Raw genomic sequence first — 23,974 nt, forward strand, 5'->3', positions numbered from 1 at the left:
AGAAAGACGGAAAATCAAGAAAGCGAGATGGGATCATTTCCAACAACTTAAAACCATTGTTCCTACGGATTGTAATTGCTATTATAACAACATTCCTTGCAAATGATCATCTTGGACTTAACTGTTTCAGGAGTGACAGTGCAGTGTGGTTCTTTGTTCAGTAGTTTTTTCTTGAAGAAATCTACAGACATTATAACACCTATATGAACCATCTGTGTATTTGAAGTTGTTTCTGTGAAGTCTTTCAAAAGCGATGTTGGTGCTGTTTTTTCAGCACCAAAAACAATGTAGAAGCAGTAAGCCATACTGGAGACTGAGAAACAAATACCAAGTAAATAACATTCCTCTTCTGAAAATACTGAGACAATTCCACATATACGCCGCAATTAAGCTTTCTAACGAGTATCTTCTTTGTTTCACTTTCTGTTACAACCCAGAATATCATTGTAGTGCAACAATGCAAAGTTTATGTCCTTATGAAACATATAATGTATTCTACAAAGTTTTTAATGTCTCCTGTAAAATTCATGTTTTGCTACATATGCAGTATTGTTTCATCACTGATGTTGAAAAGGGAATGGTGCTTCAAACATGTCACACTTGATGAAATACTGAAGGGTAATTAAATGGTTAGTAGAGTGACTTGTTCACAACATAGGTGTGGTACCACAGAATTGATCCTATTAACAAAAAAACATGGCAATTTGATGTGCTGTATATCTCTGCTGTCCCCATTTTATAATTGATGTGGTAATGTTCTAGAATTTTTAGTCTCTTAAAGCAAAGAAACCCACCTCCATAGGATAAATTTATTAACTGATTACAATCCACAGCTACAGAAATGCCTCCCACATGGAGCACACCTGGCGGAGGGCAACCAACAATGTCAACTGAAGAGTGGATGTCATCAACATCTATTTCTAGCACTGAAATAACTGACGGTGGTCATCATAGTACACAAGACTCAGGTGGTGAAGTTACGTCTGTATCACCGGCTATTACAACTACAAACAGACCTGCCCATCCAGGGACATCATCATCTCCTCCTCCTCTTCCTCAAGGAGAATTTAAGGTGGTCTGCTATTTCACAAATTGGGCATGGTATAGGTAAGAAAACACATTGTTTATTTCATAATTAATAAAATAACTGAATTTTATATGAACAATAAGAAACATGACAGAAACTCAAGACTATGGACAGCTATACCTGGAAATTTTGTTGGTTGGATGTATAATTAGCAAATAAATGAGTAGATAAGTTGGAGCTCAGGGGTGCATTGTGATTTATTCATCTCATAACATATATAATTTGATTAGAGTATAGGAGACATATCAAAATATGGTTCATATAATTTCTCTGATATAAAACTATACTTAATAAGATGGAGTAGTATTTAAAAATTAATTTAACTTTTTGTGAAAAAATGTGTTTACATATTTACGTAACAAGACAGTTGATAAACTACATCCTGCTCAAATATACACTCCATCATCACGAAATCTTCAACTTGAGTAATAGTATCACTGAAGCAAAGTATCATGTAGCTTTTTTTTTTTTTTTTCAGTGACTCTAGGTTCATACTCAGGATATTCTTGGCTTTTAGTTGTAGATTTTCATTCCCGTATGCTGGGGAATAGCCTTCTCTGAGACTCCACCATAAATTTATTGATGCCCCTGAAAGTGGTTTTAAGTTTTGCTAGAAACTTAATACTCGGCTCCTGATATTCTTTTAGCAATACAGTTTTAAGCAATATCTATATTAGGTTGCTTTATGAGACAGTGTCAGGGTGGAACATGGATTTTAGCAACTGAATTTACTCAGTATTCTTTGCCTTCCTTTGGTATTAGTTCATGCTGTAGCTCCCCTATGGCATGTGTACACTGGGGCATCTCCTTGAGCTGCTCACTGCAGTTAGTTACATGGGTCAAATATGGCCACCTAAGCACTTATTCAAGTTACTTTTTGCAGGTCAACAATTGGCATTTTGATTCCAGAATGAGATTTTCACTTTGCAGCGGAGTGTGCGCTGATATGAAACTTCCTGGCAGATTAGAACCGTGTACCCGACCGAGACTCGAACTCGGGACCTTTGCCTTTCACGGGCAAGTGCTTGATTGTTTGCAAAGGCATTTCTATGCTGATGTTGGCTTTCTCAGGACTATGCCACTTCTCAAGTCATTTGTAATGGGTTTCTGGGTTATATTTTTCCATCATCTTGAGTCTTACCAGTCAAACTTACCTTTTTCATGCTTCACATATGCAGTTCTCTCATACTACTGGATAAATCTGTAATTTTTCTACGTGGTCTGCTGTAGTTTTGTTGTACACAATTAGGGTATGTTCTACTGATGATTTACAGCCTTAACAGCCTTTCTACTGATAATTAATTTTGTTTATTGTCCTACTTAGTCTTGATTAACTGTTACAGTAGAACCTGGAGATGGGATTAGGGTTGTGAAATGTGGTTAGTATACATGCTTTTATCCAAATTGCAGCTGCAACAGATTTTACTCACCATGAACAATCATAGGAAATTATTTTAAGAAAGTTCTGTATTTTCAGTGGAATTTATACAGCTTTGCTCATTGTCTCTTTGATATTTTCTTGAGAAATACCATTGGGTAAATAATTATGTTTTCATACCTTTCCTGTCAAAAACTGAAATTCTACTTGCACTGGACAGTTAAAGGTGCAGTTTCTGTCCTCTATTTATAACCCCATTTTGACAGTTTTCATAGTTTTCAAAACTTGTATAATAGGACTGCATCACTCAAGATTAATGTCATTTCTTCAGATTTGAAATTTTACATAAATATTCTTCTTGTTATTGCTAGGTTGCATATTTGGAGGTACCCTTCTATGCTACCATTAACTAATATGTTTCAGCAGTTACGTCTTTTCCAAATAATTTCAAGTAACTGGTAATGAAATGTGGCAGACAGGAACAGCAGAAAAATACATTAGATTCCCTTGTTTTTGGATTACTCTTGTGGGAGAAAAGTGCAAGATAAGAACATAAATGAAAACATTAAACACTACGAAGAAAGAGAGAACCCATTCAGAAATATGTTGTCAGTGGGATGAGGTTTACAAATGAAGAAGGAAGTAAAATTGGAATACAAAAGATGAGATTCCAATGAAGGAGTAATAACAAAGAACTGCAGACAGCCAGTGGCTCATAGATAAGATGATATTAGAGGGAGTCACATGTTTTGGTTGTAAACAATTTAAACTTAAAAAGGTTGAGAAATAGAGTGTACAATGGGAGAAGAAAGCACAAGAAGGGTTAGAGGAATAGGAAGAACTTCTAGATGATTTCATTCTTCTTTTGCTGTATCCTCCAACTAATATATGTGAATGTGAGTGCACTGAGTGTAGTGTTGCTGTGTGTGTGTGCTTGAATCAGCTGCCAACTGTATCAGCAGGGTCCGGCCACTGGAGGCTGCCTATGGGAGACGTGTGCATGGCACGGTTTTCTGCCACGACATCTGCCGGCAATTCATGTGTATAAATCTGTGGAGCAGCGCTGACTGCCTCTCTCTGTGTTCTGCCAGTTGTACTGCTCACATCTGTTGTTTTGTGTTGTTATATGTGGATTCATGAGAGGCTTAATTCCTTTATTGTTCATAGGTTTAAGAATAAAGCCATACTTGTGTTACTTGGATTGCTTTCATGTGCTACTTGGTTACTATATGTTTCTTGCCTGAGCTTTGAAACCACAAGACACAGAAGACAAATATTCATGACCATTTCCTTAGTGTCTTTGCCATCTATGGTCCATATGTTCCAGTTTGGTAGTGGTGAGCAGCTGCTATTATTCAGCCCTAAACTGTATGTAGGAGCAAAGACAAAAATTTTGTTAGGTGATCATTTCAGAAAACATCCCACTGATGACCTGTGCTAACAGCAGCATCAAGTTCATTTTCATAGTTTCTGATAATAACAGTCTTTCCTTATCATGAAATAGTGTCCATACACTCTGTCATGTTATTTTATGCAATGTTTGTAGTCTGCATTACTGTGTACAAAATTGCATTGTGATGTTATTCTTCTTCCTTTCAGGCAAGGTGTTGGCAAGTACCTTCCAAATGAAATAGATCCTGATCTCTGCACCCATATAGTTTATGGGTTTGCAGTACTGAATGGAGATCGACTGACCATAAAACCACATGATACATGGGCAGACTATGACAACAGTAACTATTTGGCTTATGTTATTGTACTGCATGCAACACATTCTTGGTTTATTTGGACTTAAGGTGCAAACCCAGATATGAAAATCACGTATATTTCATGTTTCAGAATTCTATGAGAAGGTCACAGAATATAAGAAAAAAGGCATCAAAGTGCTTGTAGCTATTGGGGGATGGAATGACTCTGCTGGAGACAAGTACAGTCGGTTGGTGAATAATCCTGGTGCCAGAAGGAGGTTTATAGAAGATGTAATAGATTTTATTGAACAAAATAACTTTGATGGTCTTGATCTAGATTGGGAATATCCAAAGTGTTGGCAGGTTGGTATTTAACATTTAAATTTTTTTCTTTCTTCACACAGTTAATTGTAAGGTTAACTTCTGGGACACTTAAAATAAAACATTTGTAAGTGGAGATACTGACAAAGTCACTGCACAGTTTACTTAATTGAGTGATTTTGAGTGATTTCTGCTTCTTGTACCTTTCCAGTAGACACAGCAGTACCCCTGTGTTCATAAGGAAGGACAATTTTTGATTGCGTAGTCTATGAATCTTACTGTAGGCTTACGTATAGTGACAATGCCTACTGCATAATCTTGCCACTTTCTAGCTCAACAGCCACTTCCGTATCCTTTTTGAAAACTGCATCTTACATATGTAGTAATAATGGCATGGTATCTCAGCCTTATGACACTTAATTGCTTCTGTAGAACATGATCTACCACCTGTAGCTACTTGCCCACTTTTCTGACATTTGTGCACACCATTCTTGATCTGTGAGGCATTTCTTTTTCACAATTTTGACAAAAGTTCATGAATTCTCTTGTCCTTATTACACATCATATGCATTCCCTTTTATTTTTTGACAGTAGTGTGTTATGTGGCCTTGTGATTCACATGAGAAACACTTTACATCTATAATGTCTCTAGATATATTTACAGCATCATTTGCATGATCAATTTCCCTTGCAGAACTATTTCTGATTCGTGCAATGAAAGCAACGCAATTCTCCTTTGTAATTCTGTCACCACAACTGTATCTAACCCAGTCCTCTACTCCTCACAATTGTCTGGACTCTGCTGTTACCCAAGGCCTAGGTGAAACAGACCCTACCTATGGAGTCAGCTAGCATTATAACACCTAAGCTTTCCATTCTGCTATTCTATTAGTGGAGAGTATTTTTAGAAAACCATGATATGGAAAGTATAGAGTGGCTTGAATTGAGAAATACCCTCCCCACTATTTACAGTGTATATAAACTACCTTGTAGAAAGTGTCGGAAGCTCTTTAAGGATGTCTGCAGATTATGTGGTTGTCTATAAGAAAGTAGCAATGCCAGAAGACAATATCAATTTGCAGAATGACATAAAGGGAACATATGAGTAATGCAGGTTCTGGCAGTTGACCCTGTATGTAAATAAAAGTAACATATTGCACATACATAGGAAAAGAAATCCACTACTGTAAAACAACACTATTGATGACAAATTGCTACCATAACATATTTAAGAGTAACTATCCAGAGTGACCACATAAAGCAGGCAATAGGAAAAGGAGATGACAGACTGAGATTCACAGGAAGAATTTTAAGAAAATGTAAATCACCCACAAAATAATTGGTTTACAAGACACTTGTTTGACCAATTCTTGTGTATTGTTCATCAGTCTGGGACCTTACCAGGTAGGACTGATAGTACAGGTAGAGAAGTTCCCCTGAAGAGTGGTACATTTTGTCATGGGATCATTTAGCTGGCATGAGAGCTTTACAGATATACTCAATGAACTCCAGTGGCAGGCACTACAATAGAGGTTTGGAGCATCATGAAGAGGTTTACTGCTGAAATTTCAAGATAGTACTTTCTGCCACATACATCTTGCAAAATGACTGTGATGAGAAAATTCGAGAAATTAGAGCTGATACAGAGAAGACTACTGACTTTTTCCCATGTGCCATTCACAGGTGGAACAGTGAAGGGGGGATGAGTTAGTGGTACCAGAAGTACCCTCTGCCACACACCATGACCTGCCATATACATCTTGCAAAATGGCCGTGATGAGAAAATTAGAGAAATTAGAGCTGATACAGAGAGGCCTACTGACATTTTTCCCATGTGCCATTCACAAGTGGAACAGCGAAGGGGGGATGAGTGAGTGATACCAGAAGTACCCTCTGCCACACACCATGACATGACTTGCAGAGTGCTGATGTGGATGTAGATGTATTGTGCCCAGACCTCCCACAGTGGTTTTCTGTCATGTAACCAACCTACACAGTATCCTTGTCCATCCCTATTTCATACTGCTGTCAACCCCTTGCTAATGGCTAATGTTCCTGCAATAGACCTAGATGCAAGAACTATACCAAACATCTTCACACTATCATCTTCTCCAGTCCTGTCACAGACATCGCCTACCTCATCAAAGGCAGAATAGGGTCACCAGTGAAAGCAATCATGTGGTCTACAAACTTAGCTGCAGCCACTGAGCTTTAGTCTATTTGGACATGATAATTTGCAATCTGTCTGTCTGCATAAATGATCACCGCTGAATTCTTAACAGCCTGTGCCATCTTGATTCTTCCTACCAACACCAGCTTTTATGAATTGTGCAGGTGGGAACACTCCCTGCAACATATCATTCTTTCCCATAAGCCCGCTGACCTCAACGTTCTTTACTCCTTGCCCTTCACCTGTCTATCCCATTCCCTGCTCCCACTCCAGTACTATACATGTCTTCTATTCTGTCAACTGCAGATGCAGTTGCAGTATGGCCTTAGTGTCAGGAGACACCAGAGGCCATGTTTGTGTGTGTTGTGATTGTGTGCCTGTTTTCTACTTCTAATGAAGGACGTAGTCCAAAAGCTCAACATTTCCAGCATTGTTTTTCATTGTGTCTGCCTGTGACTCAGTGCCCCCTCTGTTAAAAAACAGAAAAGCAAAAAATGGAAAATCATGTAACACAGTGTACCATCTACCTAATATGAATCTGACTGACTAAATATAATCTATCTGATGGGTCAGTATCAGTGAAAACTCAATTATTACACCATTCATATGCCGTCAATTATTCTCTGTTTCCTTTCTCAAATAGGGGCCTTTTGTTATGTAAGCTAGCAGCATTATCATATTTTTGTGTGTTTTTGTGACCCATACTAATAGTATCCATTCTGAGGGTACTTGTTGGCCAAACTATCTCTCATTTTGTGAATTTATCAAGAGCAGACAAAGTTTTTGTAGTATAATTTCTTACTGCCTTGATATTTTTCTTTTTGTAAGTGCCTGTCTGCTGTTTAATACTTACATAGACCAAATTTTCACACTACATCAAATTGCTCATAGTTTAGTGTATACTACATACTGCTGTGGTGATCTTAAATTTGTTTCATGATATTTAGAAATTAAGGACATTAAGCACCCTTGCATTAATTGTGTCTAGAAATTATTTGGTGATCTGCACAGTCAATATACTGCAGCTTTATGTTCTGACCAAATATGTTCAGTTAATGATATTTAGCAATTGAGGACATCAATCAGCCTTACATTAATTTTGTGCAAAGATTATTTGATGATCTGCAATTTTCTGTGGGACTGCACAGAAGTATTACCATTTTTACCCTCTACTAAAACACAAGAACTTGTCTGTAGTAAACTGTGTGCCCACTGCTCACTTAATTGGCCTACTTTTATGAAACTTGTCACAGAATAAGGAATATGGAACTATACATAAAATATAGGAAATTCAGCCACAGACACATATCAGACTGATGTTTGAATCACAGGAACACATAACAGAAAACAGCACTCCATACTAGCTTTCAAGCACTAGTGTTTTTTCTGGCAAAACAAACACATTCCCACATACAACCACGCAGACACCCAAATGCACACTCCCGTGGTCACGGCAAGACTAATTATTGATACTCGGTTATTGAAAGCAGTTGCCTGAGCTGATTAAGGGCAAGGGAGGGGGGGGGGTTATAGAGAAGAATGCAAGGAGGGGCTGATTAAGGGCAAAGGGGGGGGGGGGGGTGCAGAGAAAGATGAGGATGAGGAAGGAGAAAGGGAGAGGAGTTGAAAAGGACAAGAGAGAACGTCAGCATGTTGGGGAGGGAGAGGAGGGGGGGGGGGGGGGGGGGGAGTGGAAGTGTGAATGGAGAAGGGCAATGCATGATCTGGATCAAGAAGGAGTGATATGGACAGAAGAGAGAAGGGAAAAGTTAAGGTTAGGCAGTGGGAACAGTTTAGCAGAGGCTTAGGCCAAGGGGGTTGTGAGAATGCAGTATATATTGAATAGAGAGTTCCCATCTGCGTAGTTCAGAGGTACTTGTGCAGGAAGGGAGTATCCAAATGACCCACATAACAAAGCAGCTGTTGAAGTCTTTTTTTGTGATGCACAGCATGTTTGGGAACTGGACAGTGAAGTTTGCAGTTTGCCACAGTATGGTGATGGCCATTTGTGCGAGTACACAGTTGGTTACTTGTCATGCCCACATAGAATGCTGTACAGTAATTGCAGCATAGGTGATACATAACATGGTTGCTTTCAAATGTAGCCTGCTCTTTATTGGGTAAAAAATGCCTGTAACTGGACTGGGGTAGGAGGTGGTGGGTTTGTTTATGGAACAGGTCTTGCATGTGGGTTGACCACAATGAAATGACCTATGAGGTACAGGATGGGGAGTAGGATTGAAATAGGGATGGGCAGGGATGTTCTGTAGGTTGAGTGGGAAGCAGAACTGTACTCTGGGAGTGCTCATCAGTTAATAGTAAACAAGTTTACTGGTATCAGAGAAGCAGATGGCATGGCAGATTTGTTTATGGATGAGTGGGATGGGATACTGTTTGTCAGTAAAGGTTTTGGTAAGGTTATTGGTGTGTATCAACAACTCCTGCTTACCACGAGAGATGCAGCATCCACAGATGGTGAGGCTGATAAGAAGAGATTTTTTGATGTGGAAAGAGGGACAGCTATCAAAGCAGAGGTACTGTTGGAGGTTGGTGCTTTTCACATGGACAGACAACTCAACTCATTGAAACACATTCTTTGATGTTGATCTCCATTTCTCAGATGGCTCCATAAATATGTCTGTATCAGGCATACCAACCTATGACAGTGTCTCCAATTTGACAGCTGTCTCCTGTTCTATGTCAAAAAAATATCTTCCTTATGGCCTCACCATCCATGAATGCCACATCTGCAGTCAAAAACAGGAATTTTCAAGATATGTTGATAACATTACCAGAGCCTTTACTGGCAGACAGTATCCATTCAGATCATCCATAAACAAATCTCCCATGCCATCTGCTCCTCTGACACCAGTAAACTTGTTAACCAATCACTGATCAGCACTCCTCTGATCACTCACTATCACCATTGCTTTGAAAAGCTCGACATCCTCCACCAGGGAATACTCTCATTGTGTCCTGAGATGAGAGATATCCTACCCAGAATCCTACCCACTTTCGAAAAGTAGTGTTCTGCCACCTACCCAACCTACAGAATATCATTGTCCATCCCTATTTTAATCCTATTCCCCATTCTGCACCCTATTTATTCCCTTGCAGTCAGCCCACTTTCAAAATGTGTCCCATTCTGTAAGCCACCACCTCTTGCAGTCCAATCACAGGCATTTCCTACCCAATAAAAGGCAGGGCCATATCTGAAAGCAGCCACGTTATGTATCACAAATGCTGCCATTACTGTACAACATTCTACTCAGGCATGACAAGTAACCAACTGCGTACTGACATTTATGGCCAGGACCAGACTGTGGCAAACCACAAACTTGATCATCCAGTCACTCAACATGCTGCATACCATAATACAAATGACTACACAAGCCATTTGGATACTCCCTTCCAGCACAAGTTTCTCTGAACTATGCAGATTGGAGTTGTCTCTCCAACATATCTTGTGCTCTCACAGTCCCCTTGCCCAAATCTCTGCTAAACTGTTTTCCCTTATCTCGTCTATCCACACCACTAGTTCTCCATCCAGACCATTCACTGATTTCTCTCGCCACTCTCCACTCTTCCTCTCCCCCTCTCCCCCATGCAGGCATTCTCTCTCTCTCTCTCTCTCTCTCTCTCTCTCTCTCTCTCTCTCTCTCTCTCTCTCTCTTTTTGATAAACCCTCTGTGCTTGTTTCATTTTGTTGTGTAGCTGCACAGTCACCTGTCCAAAGACCTGCTCTTTCCCACTACTCATTCCTTGTATCCTTCCCTAGCCCCTCCTCACCATCAGCTCAGGCAACTACTTTCAATAATTGAGTATAATTAATCGTCATAGCCATAGGAATGTGCATTGAGATGTCTGTGTCAAGTGTGTGTGTAAATTTGTGTACTTTTGCTAGAAAAAGAGCTGTTGTCTGAAAGCCAGAGTGAATGTTGTTGTCTGTGCTCTGTGCATCAACCCGCTGTGTGTGAGAAGTTGCCGTTCCTTTATTTTATGTATTGCTTCATCCAGAAATTTCCATTATTGTAATGAATATGTAACTGTGGTATTTGATGGAATACTGCAACCAAAATATTATTTCAGTTGAATTTAGAATTTGGTGTCTTTATTGTATTAGATATTCCTGTGTTACATTGACCAATTGATACTTATCTTGGTGCATTTTGATTATTACAAAACACTAATACATTGTAACATAGTAGCTATAAATTACAATGTAAAAAAAGATTTTACTGTCAAATTTCTTTTAGCGGCTGTATTGTATAATATAAATAATTCAAATGTAGTTCACAGAACTGCCTAATTATGGTGAATTTCATTTAATAGGTAGACTGCAAGAAAGGACCGGATTCAGACAAAGAAGCCTTTGCTGCTTTTGTGAGAGAACTGAGGGCAGCATTCAACCCAAAGGGATTGCTGTTGACAGCTGCTGTTTCTCCTAGCAAGGCTGTTGTTGATGCTGGTAATGTGTCGTTAAATCCTCAAAATATTAACAACTTTAGCATCGAAACGGGCTTTTAAAACTATGCGCAAGACAGTGAAGTTACTGATTCAAAGCAGTAACATTCTAAAAATGGTTAATGAGTGCCTTCTAACCCAGAATTCCAATTTCCAAAATATGCATGTGGGGCTCATTAATATAGATCTTTTATCTACAGGATTCAAGCACAGACTGATTTTTTAAGTATAATATTGCATTTAATGCACCAACAAAACTTGAAATCAAGGCATATTCCACTATTAAGTGAAAACATAATTAATTCTGGAATGATTTAACCTCTTCTATGGTGCTGCATGATATTGAAAGTAATATTTCTACTAGGTTCAGTTGCTTTTAACTCATACACATTGCTTATTCTTTCCATAGTCAGTAAATTTAATGTAACAGTGTTTTAAGGAATATGTTGCAGTTCATGATTGATCCAATACACCAACCCTGCAATATTTTTTCTCCCCTTTCAGTCCTCATACATAGTTAGTCTTGTGGAACTCGCAACTAGTAACTTATATCCTGAAGCAAATTCAATCAAGAAAACTAATAAATTGTAAGACAGAATTGCTGGCCATTACTTACATTCAGGATGTGAAATGTGTAGGACTGCCAATAGACACATGTAAAAGTAAAAGAGGCACTCTTCTTAGCTTTTGGAAGTAATAGTTCCTTCCTCAGAGAGGAGAGAGAGATAGGTTGGGGAAGGTAAAAATGAAGGGTAAGTCACTCAGACCCAAGGCTGAGAGGGACCTACCTATAAAGAGCATGAGAGCAGACAAGGCTATCCATCCTCCTCACTCCTCGAGTGTGTGGGATCTACGCCATATAAGACTAACAGGAGTACTGATTTTATAAAGGGACCCCAGAAATTAAGTTACACTTTATTATGACAGGTCAAGTAACTTTTATTGGATACTGCACTACACTTGTAACTGACCCAGTTACATAACAACATTTTTCAGCATAGTCACCAAGTCTCTGATAACAACTGTCAGAATGTTCTATGAACTATTTGGTTCCTTGAGAATAGAAATCCTCTCATTGGTCAAGGAGCTGTTTGAGAACCATTGTGTGAATGTTCTCATCATTAGAAAATCCTCCCCATGTTCTTTCAGATTGCCAAAAAGATGGAAATCATAAGGTGCAAGATCTTCCCTTCCTTCTGATCAGCATCTTATGTGCAGCCTTGGTTAGAATGTTGGCACCATTTCACCATGGCTGCAAGCAACACTGCAGTTTGTCCATATAAAGCCAGAATTTCATGGTGAATTGGAGTACAATTTTGACTTTTGCTTACAAGAGTAATACAATTCCACATACTTCAACTTTTGGGTATACATTTCCAGTTGCCATGCCATTTCAATCCTACACTGTGGTGCACATACAACAGCACAACTGTGCATGCAGAAAAGCTGTACACCCACTTGGGAAAGTAGTCAGGATTGGAAAGTGTTGTGAGCTTGTACTTAATATATGATACTCGTGTTTAGAAAAAGAAACCATATTAGTTTATTGCTCATAGGCATCACATGATGAGAATTGCCAGGCGGTTGAGAGAAGGTTCCAATAGCCCCAGACCCATCTCTGAGGAGAAGAAAATGCCAAGGTAAAGAAACTAAGCCACTTAATGAAACTAAGCCACTTAATGTCTGCTGTTGGTGGCAGCTTAGAACGGAAGAGGAAGACGTTTTTCGGCCGCAGCTCCAAGAGCCTTCACTCTCACAAGTCAGGTGATCCTGCAATGTGATCTGATTGGCAGGACAGCTTTGCTGACAATACAGCCTATTGCAGCTTGAGCTGTTCGATTGTTGTTGTTTTAGCAGAAAGGTAAATGACAAAAAGGCAGTCCCTTTGTAAAATTTAAATAATAAACATTTCTCACATCTGGGGCCTGTAGGCACAATGTACGTATATCTTCTTCTCTCTCCCTGTAAGAATTCTCCATGGTTGAATTCGACAATCACACTGGGGTAAAATATTCTAATTCCATTTAACATTTCAAGTCTTGGAGTGTGAGTATAATTGTTGCATCACAGTATGGTGACAGCATAGGACTGTAATGGTGCCAGTATTACAAAGGTAACCAAAGCTGGTTTCATGTATGGTTTTAACGAGTGCAAGTAACTGAAACACTCATATGACAAGGATTAGGATATAATGTAAAAATAATCAATACATATTTACAGATCAGTTTTTAAGGTCAATAAATGAAGTGAATGATTGAATTCTAGCATTATTAGAGGAGGTAATGGACCCAGTGTGATTTGTAATAGAATAAAGGCCACATGACATTGAAGGCCATCTCGTCAGACTGCATTCAGTTTTTTAAGACTATGTGAGCACGCAGTGTTCAACGTCCTTACAATGTCAAGGAAACCCCCGGGGTAGCACCAATTTGTTGCCAGCCTGAAAAAGGGTAGATTGAAATCACTGAATAGAGTTTTGAAACACAACTGTTAGTTCACAATTAATCAAGAAGGATGGAAACGTTATAAGTAAAATTTATTTCAAGTTTATTAGTACCACAGCTTACATCATCTAAGTAACATTGTAACTATTTAATAGACCAAAGAAAAGTTCAAAACTGAATCTATATTAATGTGCAGAAGGCACCAAGCCATCTCCCTTGATTAAATCTTTCTGAACATCGAGCAGAACTATGAATGAAATTAAATAGATTTAACTAACAAAAGCATAAAATTCCAACCACAAACCATGGATACTTGTCATTGAATTAATGCATCTCATAAACAAATAATAAATCGTATGATAAACAACTGAATGATGAATCCTACAGCTCAAATTTATATGATTGCAAAAGCAAGGTAATTCAGTTCAGTTAAACTGAATGGAAAGATTGTAAAAATAAATCATGACAATGAAATATCAAATGAACATATAAGGGCAGTGATAAAAGACTATTGTTTGGAACAGTCACAAAAATAAGCATTTCATAAGACAAATACAAAACAATAGTTCTAATTAAAGAAAACATTTCTAGGTGAGGTTGAAAAATTACGAATCATGCCAGTGGAAAAATAAAATTTGCCATTAACTTGTGCACTTCACGTTGGTACAGTCTACTGGAACTGGCCAAGGCATGTAATCAGCTGCTGTGGCTGTGCACATTCTACTATGAGGGTGGTTTGAAAAGTTCTTGGAATCACGACGAGAGGTCAGCACTAGCTCAACGAGTTGTTCACGTGATATTCATTGGGCTGTTTGGTGATGGTTTGATAGTGGTTTCAGAGTTCTTATAGTTGGGCAGAAAACTGAAATTTAGGTCCAGGATATAACACTACTATGCTTTGAAAAGAAGGCGGACTGATAAGATAAGTAATGGGGAGGTTCTCTGCAGAAGACAGGAAGGAGGGACAGAATGACAGGAAATGTGCTAAGACATCAGGTACTAACTTCCTTGGTACTAGAGGGAGCTATAGAGGGTAAAAACTGTAGAAGACAGAGATTGAAATACATCCAGCAAATAATTGAGGATGTAGGTTGCAAGTATTACTCTGAGGTGAAAAGACTGGCAGAGGAGAACTATTCATGACAGTATGTAAATTTCTTTTTTTCTGCCCAGTTTGATGGTGGCTAGTCATAAGATCAAATAATCTCCTTCTTGGTACAGCAGCAGCCTAGCATTCTTTCAGCTACAGAACTGTTGCTTTTGTGTTGCAGTTGCATTGTTCTGCTGAACTCCCTTTCAAATAAATTCAATATTTTAACCAGGTTCTACACTTCATTTGAATTTACTTCATATGACAACTTCTCTACCTCAAAAGGGGAAGGCACTTTGTAACCGTAAACAACCTCATAGGGACTTAAACCTGTTATTTCACGTACCCTGTCATTGTATGACAAAATCACAAATGACAATATAAGATCCCAGTCTTGGTGAGGATTGTTCACATAAGAAGACAACATCTTAATTATAGCTTTATGAATGTGTTCAACCCTGCCATTACTGTTAGAGTGAAATGGCATAGCTCACCATTTTTTTTTTTTTTTTAAGTAGCTGACATACATGTACCATAAGAATGAACATGATGTTTGTCTCTTGATCTGTTCCAATGGTCTCTGTACTCTCAAATGACATTACCTTGAGTTACAAATGCTTTCACAATTGTCTCAGCTGGCATATCTTCAGTGATTATCATAATAAGAAAGTGAGAAAACTTGTCAGTGGCAGATAAAATATATCTGGGATTTTGGTCCATTATGGGAAACAGTCCCACGATATCAAGGGCTGTGATTTCCAAAGGTCCTGCTGCCTCAAGCAAAGTTTGAAGAACTATATTTGATCTTCATCCTTGCCCTCTCTTATCACAAGGGAGACAGTTTGAATATAATCTTCTCCATCTTTGTTTTGTTGTGTCCGCTATTAACAGTGTGTGATGCACACTTGCATGGGACTTTTGCCATTACGGCATGCAAGTAAGCTGTCATAACAATGTTACAGTATACACCACCTGCCAGTAACCTTTGGAACTACTATCTGTTCTGCAAGAATTGTTTTCTTAAATACTCACTAAATGCCATCCCTTATAATAAAAGCTGGTGAGGCAGCCAAATTCTTACACTCAGGATTGGACTCTTGTGCCTTTTTTAGTTCCTCAATAAGACATCAACTACTAGCAAGATCTTAATTTTCATTCTCAAGGCATTTGCTTTCTGATTTAACTTGCCAGTCTTGTAATTTGATCATGTAGTCATATTTAACAAATTTTAAGGCCCGTCTCGCAAGTCTGCTGCTGGGATCTTTTAAACTCAGAATCCATTGTAAAGCTGCATGACCTGTAATTGTTGTGAACTGTTGTCCATATAGGTCACACTGAAAGTAGTGAGTGCCAGAAACAAGTTCCAGAAGTTTCTTTTCTATGGCACTCTAGTTTTACTCAGCTTGATTCAGAGGATGTAATGCATAACCAAATGGTTATTCTTCACCCTCTTGTATTTGACTCAAAATGCAGCTGACAGTGACAGTACTAGCACAACATTTGGATAAGCCAAAGCAGGTGATGTTGTAAGAATTTCTTTCAGTTTTAATGTGGTACTCTTGCAGTCCATTGACCAAACAAAATGAGTTTCCTTCTTTAGTAATTTCTTGAGAGGTCTTAAGGTGGCTGCATAGTTCTCCATGAAATTTCGACAGTAATTTGTTAACACTAGAAATGAATGCAGTTCTTTTAAGTTTCATTGTGGTGTAAATACATTTGTTTCATTCTTGAATTGCAGGTCTTGTCTTACAACATCTGCTGGAATTATGCGGCCTAGATAGTGTACTTGGGATTGCATGAAACTAAACTTTTCTAATTTCAAATTTAGGTCAGCATTACTAACATGAATTAGCACATTTCTTAATCACTCTTCATGTTCTCTCAACACACTTGAAAAGACAATTATGTCATCTGGGTACACTAGACACATGATCAGCCTTAAGCTTTGTGAAAGTAAATTAGCAAAATGTTGAAATGTGGCATGGGCATCTTGATGGCCAAAGGGCATCCTTGGGTAGTTGTAATGCCCAGTAGTGGGGTATGGACCTGTTACCTCATCCATCTGAAAGCAACTCAGTTGCACTTGCATGACATTTGTGTAAAGCCTGCATAAAAAGACAATTGCACTGTTGTCACCAGCAGTTGTTACTTACAAGCAGAATCAATCTGAGAATGTGGAGCAGCTGCCTTGAAGAAATGTTGTGGGATTTACGTGATACAATCCCAAGAGCCACATATTCAACAGATAAGCCAGGAACATCTAAAGTGCCATACTCGTAGAAATCAATTCATAAAATGAAAAACAAATGATCTGAAAATAAAAGTATTTATGAAGCATAGGGAAAATGAAGTGTTATTTCAGAATAACTATCATAATGGTTTAACAACAATTAACATTTCAGTAATTCAGAATCAATTATCAGACAGGTCTGTGCAGAAATATTAGTTTATGCTGTTGAGACAAAACCTGTACTTTATTTCTCACAGTTTTTGACAGGACAACGGGCAGTAGGAATTTCAATAATGGACTTCGATTTTTTTGTACACTATTCAATTATTGTGAGGTCACTACGAAGTTTATATCATTATGGTAGAAACAATAGTGACTAAAAATTAATAGATCAAAAGGAAATTTCACTTAAGAAATGTATATAGTTATGAGAACAACTTCTGGCCAGTACTTACAGGCAAAATATTAGCATGGTACTGCCAAAAACATGTACAAAACAACACAAAATAAAAATCTTTGTCTTTCTCATGCTCACAACAGTTGCATACCTCTCATCCTGGGGTCAGAGTGGCTACCCTTCCATTTTAATCTTGCCTAGTCTGTACCTTCCAAACGAAGGAAGTAATACTTCCAAAAGCTTTTATATGTGACTATCAGCAATACTAAAATTTTATATGCTGGATGAAAGTACTGTATAATGATTCTGACTCATAATTTTATGCTTTTGTTTATGTCTTTCTTACTGGTATCAAATCACTTCTGTGAGAACAATTTCTATGGAGAGAATATTAATTATATCTGTTAATGATTGCAGGTTATGATGTTCCAACACTTTCCCAGAATCTAGACTGGATTGCAGTGATGACATATGATTTCCATGGACAGTGGGATAAGATAACTGGCCATGTGGCTCCAATGTACACACATCCAGAAGATGTTGATGTCACATTCAATGCTGTAAGAATTCATAAAAGTTATTAATAATTCTGTTTAATTGTATCAAAGTAGGAAAATGATAAAAGCTTTTACCAGGTGTACCGGTATAAAATGAGCATTTTTTTTCTGTTTTTTCTTTTCTTTCTCTCTCTCTCTCTCTCTCTCTCTCTCTTTTTTTTTTTTTTTTTTTTTTTTTTTTTTGAAAATAAAACACTAATTTTGAACTGAAAAGTAAAAACATTTTATTCAAAGTACTGACCATTTCTTTCTATACATTTTGACCACCTTTCTGGCAATCTGTGGACACCATGCCAATAGAAATGTTCGTCTTTTGAAGCAAACCAATCAGACACCCAATTTTCGACTTCTTCGTAGGAATTGAAGTATTCCTCAGCCAATGTGTGTCCCATTGATGAAAACGAATGGTAGTCAGAAGGGGCCAAATCTGGTGAATACGGCGGGTGGGGTAGCAGCTCCCAGCCAAGTGTTTTGATTGTATCCTGAACCAGTTTTGCTTTGTGTGCAGGTGCATTGTCATGTAAAAAAAATTACTTTGCCATGTCTTCTGGCACATTCTGGTCTTTTTTCGATCAATGCATAGTTCAAATTGATCATTTGTTGTCAGTAGTGATTAGTATTCACAGTTTCATCGGGTTTTAGAAGCTCATGATACACCACACCTTTCTGATCCCACCAAACACAGAGCATTGTCTTCTTGCCAAATCAATCTGGTTTTGCAGTAGATGTTGATCATTGTCCTGGGTTAACCCATGATTTTTCCCGTTTAGGATTCTTAAAATAAATCCATTTTTCATCACCAGTAACAATTCAATGCAAAATTGATTTTCTTTCATGTCTTTAAAGCAAAATTTGACAAATGGTTTTTCGGTTTTCCATCTGTCTTTCAGTCAATTCATGTGGTACCCATTTTCCACACTTTTGGATCTTTCCCACAGCTTTCAAAAGGTCAGAAATTGTTTTTTGTGCAACGTTTAGCATTGCTGCCATTTGCTTCTGACTCAAAGTGTCATACTCATCCAATATTGCATGCAATTCGGCATCTTTGAACTTTTTTGGTGGTCTTCCACGTTCTTCATTTCTTACATCAAAATCATCTTGTGCATATTGCGTCTGATAGAGCATGATCACCATATGCCTCGACAAGCATTCAATGCGACTCTGCAGCACTTTTTTTTTTTCAAATGAAAACAAAAAATTAATACTTTCCGCAAATCATCACTTTCTGGTACAAAATTCGACATTGTTAACACGATGAAAACATATGATGTTGTTTGTTCCATGACTTGATGTATACTAAATATCTTTGACAGATGTCATACAAACCAAACAAAAAAATTAAGGCTCGTTCACAACAAATGTTCCCTGTTGACACATTTGTACCTTAATGCTCATTTCATACCGGTACACCTGGTAAATTACACAATAGTAGACAGTTAAGAGACTAATATGACTTGTGTCTTGAAGTAGTTTTTGGCCAGAATAAGGAAGTATGAAGTGACTAAGTATCTGTTGATGTAGAACTAAACATGATTTATACAGTTATATACACTGCCAGGGAGTACACCATTTTAGAGGTTTCTAGTTCACTCAAGGTTTATTTTTGCAACAGTGCATATGGAGTGCATGAAATGATTATAGTTGCAGATAAATGTCACAAGTAGTTCTGAGGTGCCAGGTATCAACCCATGTTGAAACACCCGTATTAGTATGTGGTGTAGCCTCCACAAGTGGCAATGCAGGCACTGACTCTGACATCTAGTTCATCACACAGATGGCAAATACTGTCCTGGGATATGTTACATCATGCCTGATCGGCGTTTTCACATAGTTCTATAAGAGTTGTTGGTTGGCGAGTCGCACAATTCACTTCTCACCCTATCGTATCCAACAGGTGCTTGTTGAAGACAAGTCTGGAGATTTTACTGGCCAAGGAAGTTGCTGCACATCTTGCACAGCATGGCAGTCTGTGGACAAGCACTATACTGTTGGAACAACACATCATCTTCCAGTTGCAAGAATGGCAAAAGAACAGGTCTAACAACATTCTGCACTGGTTAGCATCCCCTCCAGGAACATTAAATGTGAACAAGATTTATACTTTATTGCATTCCAGACCATAAAGCCTTGTGGGGGTCCATTGTGTCTTACATGAATGCACTGTATGAGACAACTTTCACTGGGTCTACATTGTGCATTCAAATAACCATCACTTGCATGCAGGCAGGATCTGCTTTCATTGATGAAGACCACTGTGTGTCATTCCATCTTCCATGTGGTCGTCTGATGTGACCAGTTGAGCTGTGCATGTCAGTGGTGTGGCATGAGTGAAAGACAGTTTGTTTTGACACGTCTGGGCTCACAAGGCCTCTTATCAATTCTGTTGTAACTGTATGATCAGCCACTGCTGCCCTTATAATATGATGATCCTGGTGGGCATCTGTGCTGCATGGATGCCCAGAATCTCATCTACAGGTGTGAGAATGCTCACATGACCACTGATACCAGCATTGTTGGGGAGCTGATGCAGCACGTCCAACTTTTGTGGTAGCTCTCTGAAAGGACAACCTTGCCACTCAGAAGGCTCCAGTTTGACCCCTTTCAAACTCACTCAGTTTGCTGCCACAATTTGACCCTTTCAAACTCGCTCAGTTTGCTGTAGGAAGCATGAGTTTATCTCCAAGGCATGGTTGCTTGCTTGCTTCTCATGTTTCCACAACAGTGAACCTTCTGGCTGTGAGTATTCCCTATTAAAGCATTGACACAGATGGCATTCTGACTGCTATGCCTCTGTGCTATGGTGGATGATGTCGAAACATTATCAGTACATCTACTATCGCCCAAGGTGGCACATGCCATCATTGGATCAAAATCAACATTGTGTACTAAATTTTTTCCTTGCAGTGTATATTTCACACACTAATGTAATACTATTCCAGTAGTCTTCAGTTGTGACTCATTTCTTTCTTTTTTTCTTTCTTCCCCCATTAGTACTTACATCCTGCTATAATCAAATAATAGTTAATAACTCTGCATTGTCTAGACTTGGTAAATAAGAAATAGAATTTATTTTATTGGTGTCACGTAAATTTTCTTGAAAATGCAGTTTCATTTATCTGTTGGGGAAAAGAATGGAATTAGATTGCTGAACTACATTTGCACTTAACTAGTCAGTACTTTGAAGATAAAGTGAACAATCACCTCAGTGTTCATTTTCTTTGCACTGGAGAGAAACTGTAAAGTATATGGGTAGTTCTGTGTCTGTTTTGTGAGGTGATATTAGGATCTAAAAGGTATCTTTGGTTCTCGTTTTATAAAAATGTCCCCTCTTCCTATTGCATGCCATTGTGTATTGCAATGGGAACAGCAATCCAGCAAGTTCTTCAAAATAACTATGTGTTAATGTATGAGTTGCTGTACAATCTGCTGTAGCCCTTCTGGAATACAGTAACAAAAGCTAACAGTTTTGTTTATTATGTATTTTTTCATCTTCTAATACATAGATAAATATATAAACATGGCAGTTTAATTGAACAATTACTTAGTATCACTTTAATAAAGACTGTTTTCATTTTTAGATTGTGTCACCATCTCAAAAATTAGTAACGGAGAGCATGAGTCAACTATAATCTCTTTAAGATTCCATTCCCCATTTCACTGCACAATATTCTTTTAATAGACTTCATAAAGAGAAAGTAACTGTTGTTGGTATTTTTGGAAAGCCTTTTTCTAATAACAAATTAACATATTATAGGGATAAAATAATGTAAAATTTTCCTACAAAAATTGTCTCTTGTTTAATTTTAAATTAATTTACTGTTTTATCCACCACTGTTCAGGAGATAGTTACTATTATCAATATACTGTAATGATAGTTACTAAGGCTTACTACAAAAATCATTTTTTTCAAAATATTAACCAACACTAATGTGAATAAGCATTAAATGCGGATATCAGTCTCACATTTCTGAAAAACAAACTTCAGCGCAACTTGTGTTGATATGAGCAGTTCTGTCTCTATTTTGTGAGATTTCATTGGGATCTAGAAGGTATTTTTGTTTGTTGTTTTAAAAAGTGTTTTTCTTGCTATTGCACAGCTTTATGTATTGTATAGGAAACAGCACTGTCTCATCAAACACATAGGTTCCATTTTCACATTCTTTAAAGAATACTTCTCCTTACTTACTATGAAAGTAGAGCATGTGTGTATTTATATACAGCTATGACATGTGTGATTTATTTTTTTCTCCTTATTGGTTCATTCTTCCTAGAATAAACATTCAGATTCTGTAGGTTTATCTTTCAAACCAGAAAGGAAGAAACAACACAGTGAAAGCACTCACTACAATGACTATAATACAGATAACACTAACTCCATTCATTATCAATCTGTGTTCTTAATGTGTTGAAGCAGTTTTGCACTTTATTATTTCATAGACTCTCTGAAAACATTTTGGCCTTAACTGTAATTTCTCGATCAACATGTACATTTTTCCACCCAAGATTTATAACTGCCCTCTAACACAATACAACAGATGGTTTTATTTATTTATTTTATTGTGGAAATGAGGATAACCAGTCTCTCACACAATAAAGTACAGAAATCAAAATGACATCTAGTATGTGAAGTGCAAATATTCTGTTAATTAAAAGTTGTGCTTTTTATGCGATATTATGAGAAATTGACAGAAAATGTAATTACTGTTTTCTTGTTCACAGAATTTTTCAATCCATTACTGGATTCAGAAGGGAGCCAGCCCCAAAAAAATAGTGATGGGAATGCCAATGTATGGACAGTCATTCAGTCTTGCTGACAACTCAGACCATGGCTTGAATGCACCAACATATGGGGGAGGTGAAGCTGGAGAGTCTACGAGAGCACGTGGATTCCTTTCCTATTATGAGGTAAATGAGGGTGAGGTGATGGAGGTAGATTTAAGTTTTTGTGTCCTCATATTGATTACCTTGTTACCACAACAAAGAGTTTAACATTCTACTTGGGAGCAGGTAGAAACAAAGTTCATGACCACTTGTACAGAGAGTGATGTAGAGCCTATGCAAAGACCATTGGAAATAAACAGACGATTCCTTGGGTCTCTACTGACAGACTTCATAAAATGAGTGACTGACCAGCAACAAAGTCCACAGTACAGCATATGTTTTCATAAAGCAGGATAAATACATCCAGTGAGTAATCAAAATGTGGAACAGTAAACAGGCAAGAACAAATTCTGACCATTTATAAGATGCACTAACTTCATAAAAAGTAAGAGGGGGGATGCGATTCTGACGGCTGCAGTATTTATTCACAGTGTGAACAGTATGTTGCTAGCAGCTGCACCCACATCACATGCTGATTCCACCCTTCACAGCACTACAGGGCAACTTTTTCGCAGGAGAGTCTGAGAAAATTATGAGAAATGACAGACAAGTATCAATAACAGAACAGATTATAATACCTGTACATTCGTTAGTAACCACATGTGGGGTAGTTGCTATGTTGTAGTAAGAGCACTCGTCGCAATGGCAAATGAGGTAGTAATGGTTGGTTGGTTTGTGGAGGTTGAAGGGACCAGACTACAAAGGCCATCGGTCCCTGAGGTAGTAATAACAATATGTAGTCAGCCCACAGTGTGGCAGACAACTCTTCAGTTTACTTCTGGACAACTAGAATTGGAGATCAACCTTACTATGGGGTGCAAACAGACCACAGTATTCCTATATCTCTGCTTATTGCACATTGTAGGTCACAGAGTATGGGTGCTGAAAGACCACTGTTAGAAAATTCGCTCAGAACAAGATGTGGTTTGGATTCCACTTAGATCCCCTTTGCCTGGTATGATTAATGGGATAGATTAGAGTCACACATGTCACCAAAGTGGTTCGCAATTGCACCAGGCTGTTGAGCCACATGGAACTATTACTACTACAAGACATCATACAAAATGGCCTCCTAGACTGGTGCGGCATGGTACACATTGATACATGCCAATCATAGAATATGTGCATTTTTAAAAACCACATGAGAAGATACATACTGCTTGTCAACTGGGTTTGGTTCAGGAAGATGGTAGGAGTGTTCTTATGTGGAGATGACAATATGGGTAAAATGCACCCCCTAGTGTCATGTCTCACTGGCATATGTACT

General features: G+C 38.1%; 1 protein-coding gene across 1 annotated transcript in view; it reads left to right on the plus strand.

The window, feature by feature from the left end:
* The window catches only part of LOC124605926 (probable chitinase 10), a 195,436-nt gene that overhangs the window by 136,432 nt on the left and 35,030 nt on the right, over positions 1-23,974 (plus strand). The window contains exons 28-33 of the mRNA XM_047137883.1: positions 834-1,107; positions 4,065-4,198; positions 4,305-4,516; positions 10,977-11,112; positions 17,687-17,829; positions 22,546-22,731. Of these exons, the coding sequence (XP_046993839.1) occupies positions 834-1,107; positions 4,065-4,198; positions 4,305-4,516; positions 10,977-11,112; positions 17,687-17,829; positions 22,546-22,731 (1,085 nt within the window). The remainder of the gene's footprint in view (positions 1-833; positions 1,108-4,064; positions 4,199-4,304; positions 4,517-10,976; positions 11,113-17,686; positions 17,830-22,545; positions 22,732-23,974) is intronic.

Source organism: Schistocerca americana, chromosome 3, assembly GCF_021461395.2.
Source record: "Schistocerca americana isolate TAMUIC-IGC-003095 chromosome 3, iqSchAmer2.1, whole genome shotgun sequence".
Taxonomy (NCBI): domain Eukaryota; kingdom Metazoa; phylum Arthropoda; class Insecta; order Orthoptera; family Acrididae; genus Schistocerca; species Schistocerca americana.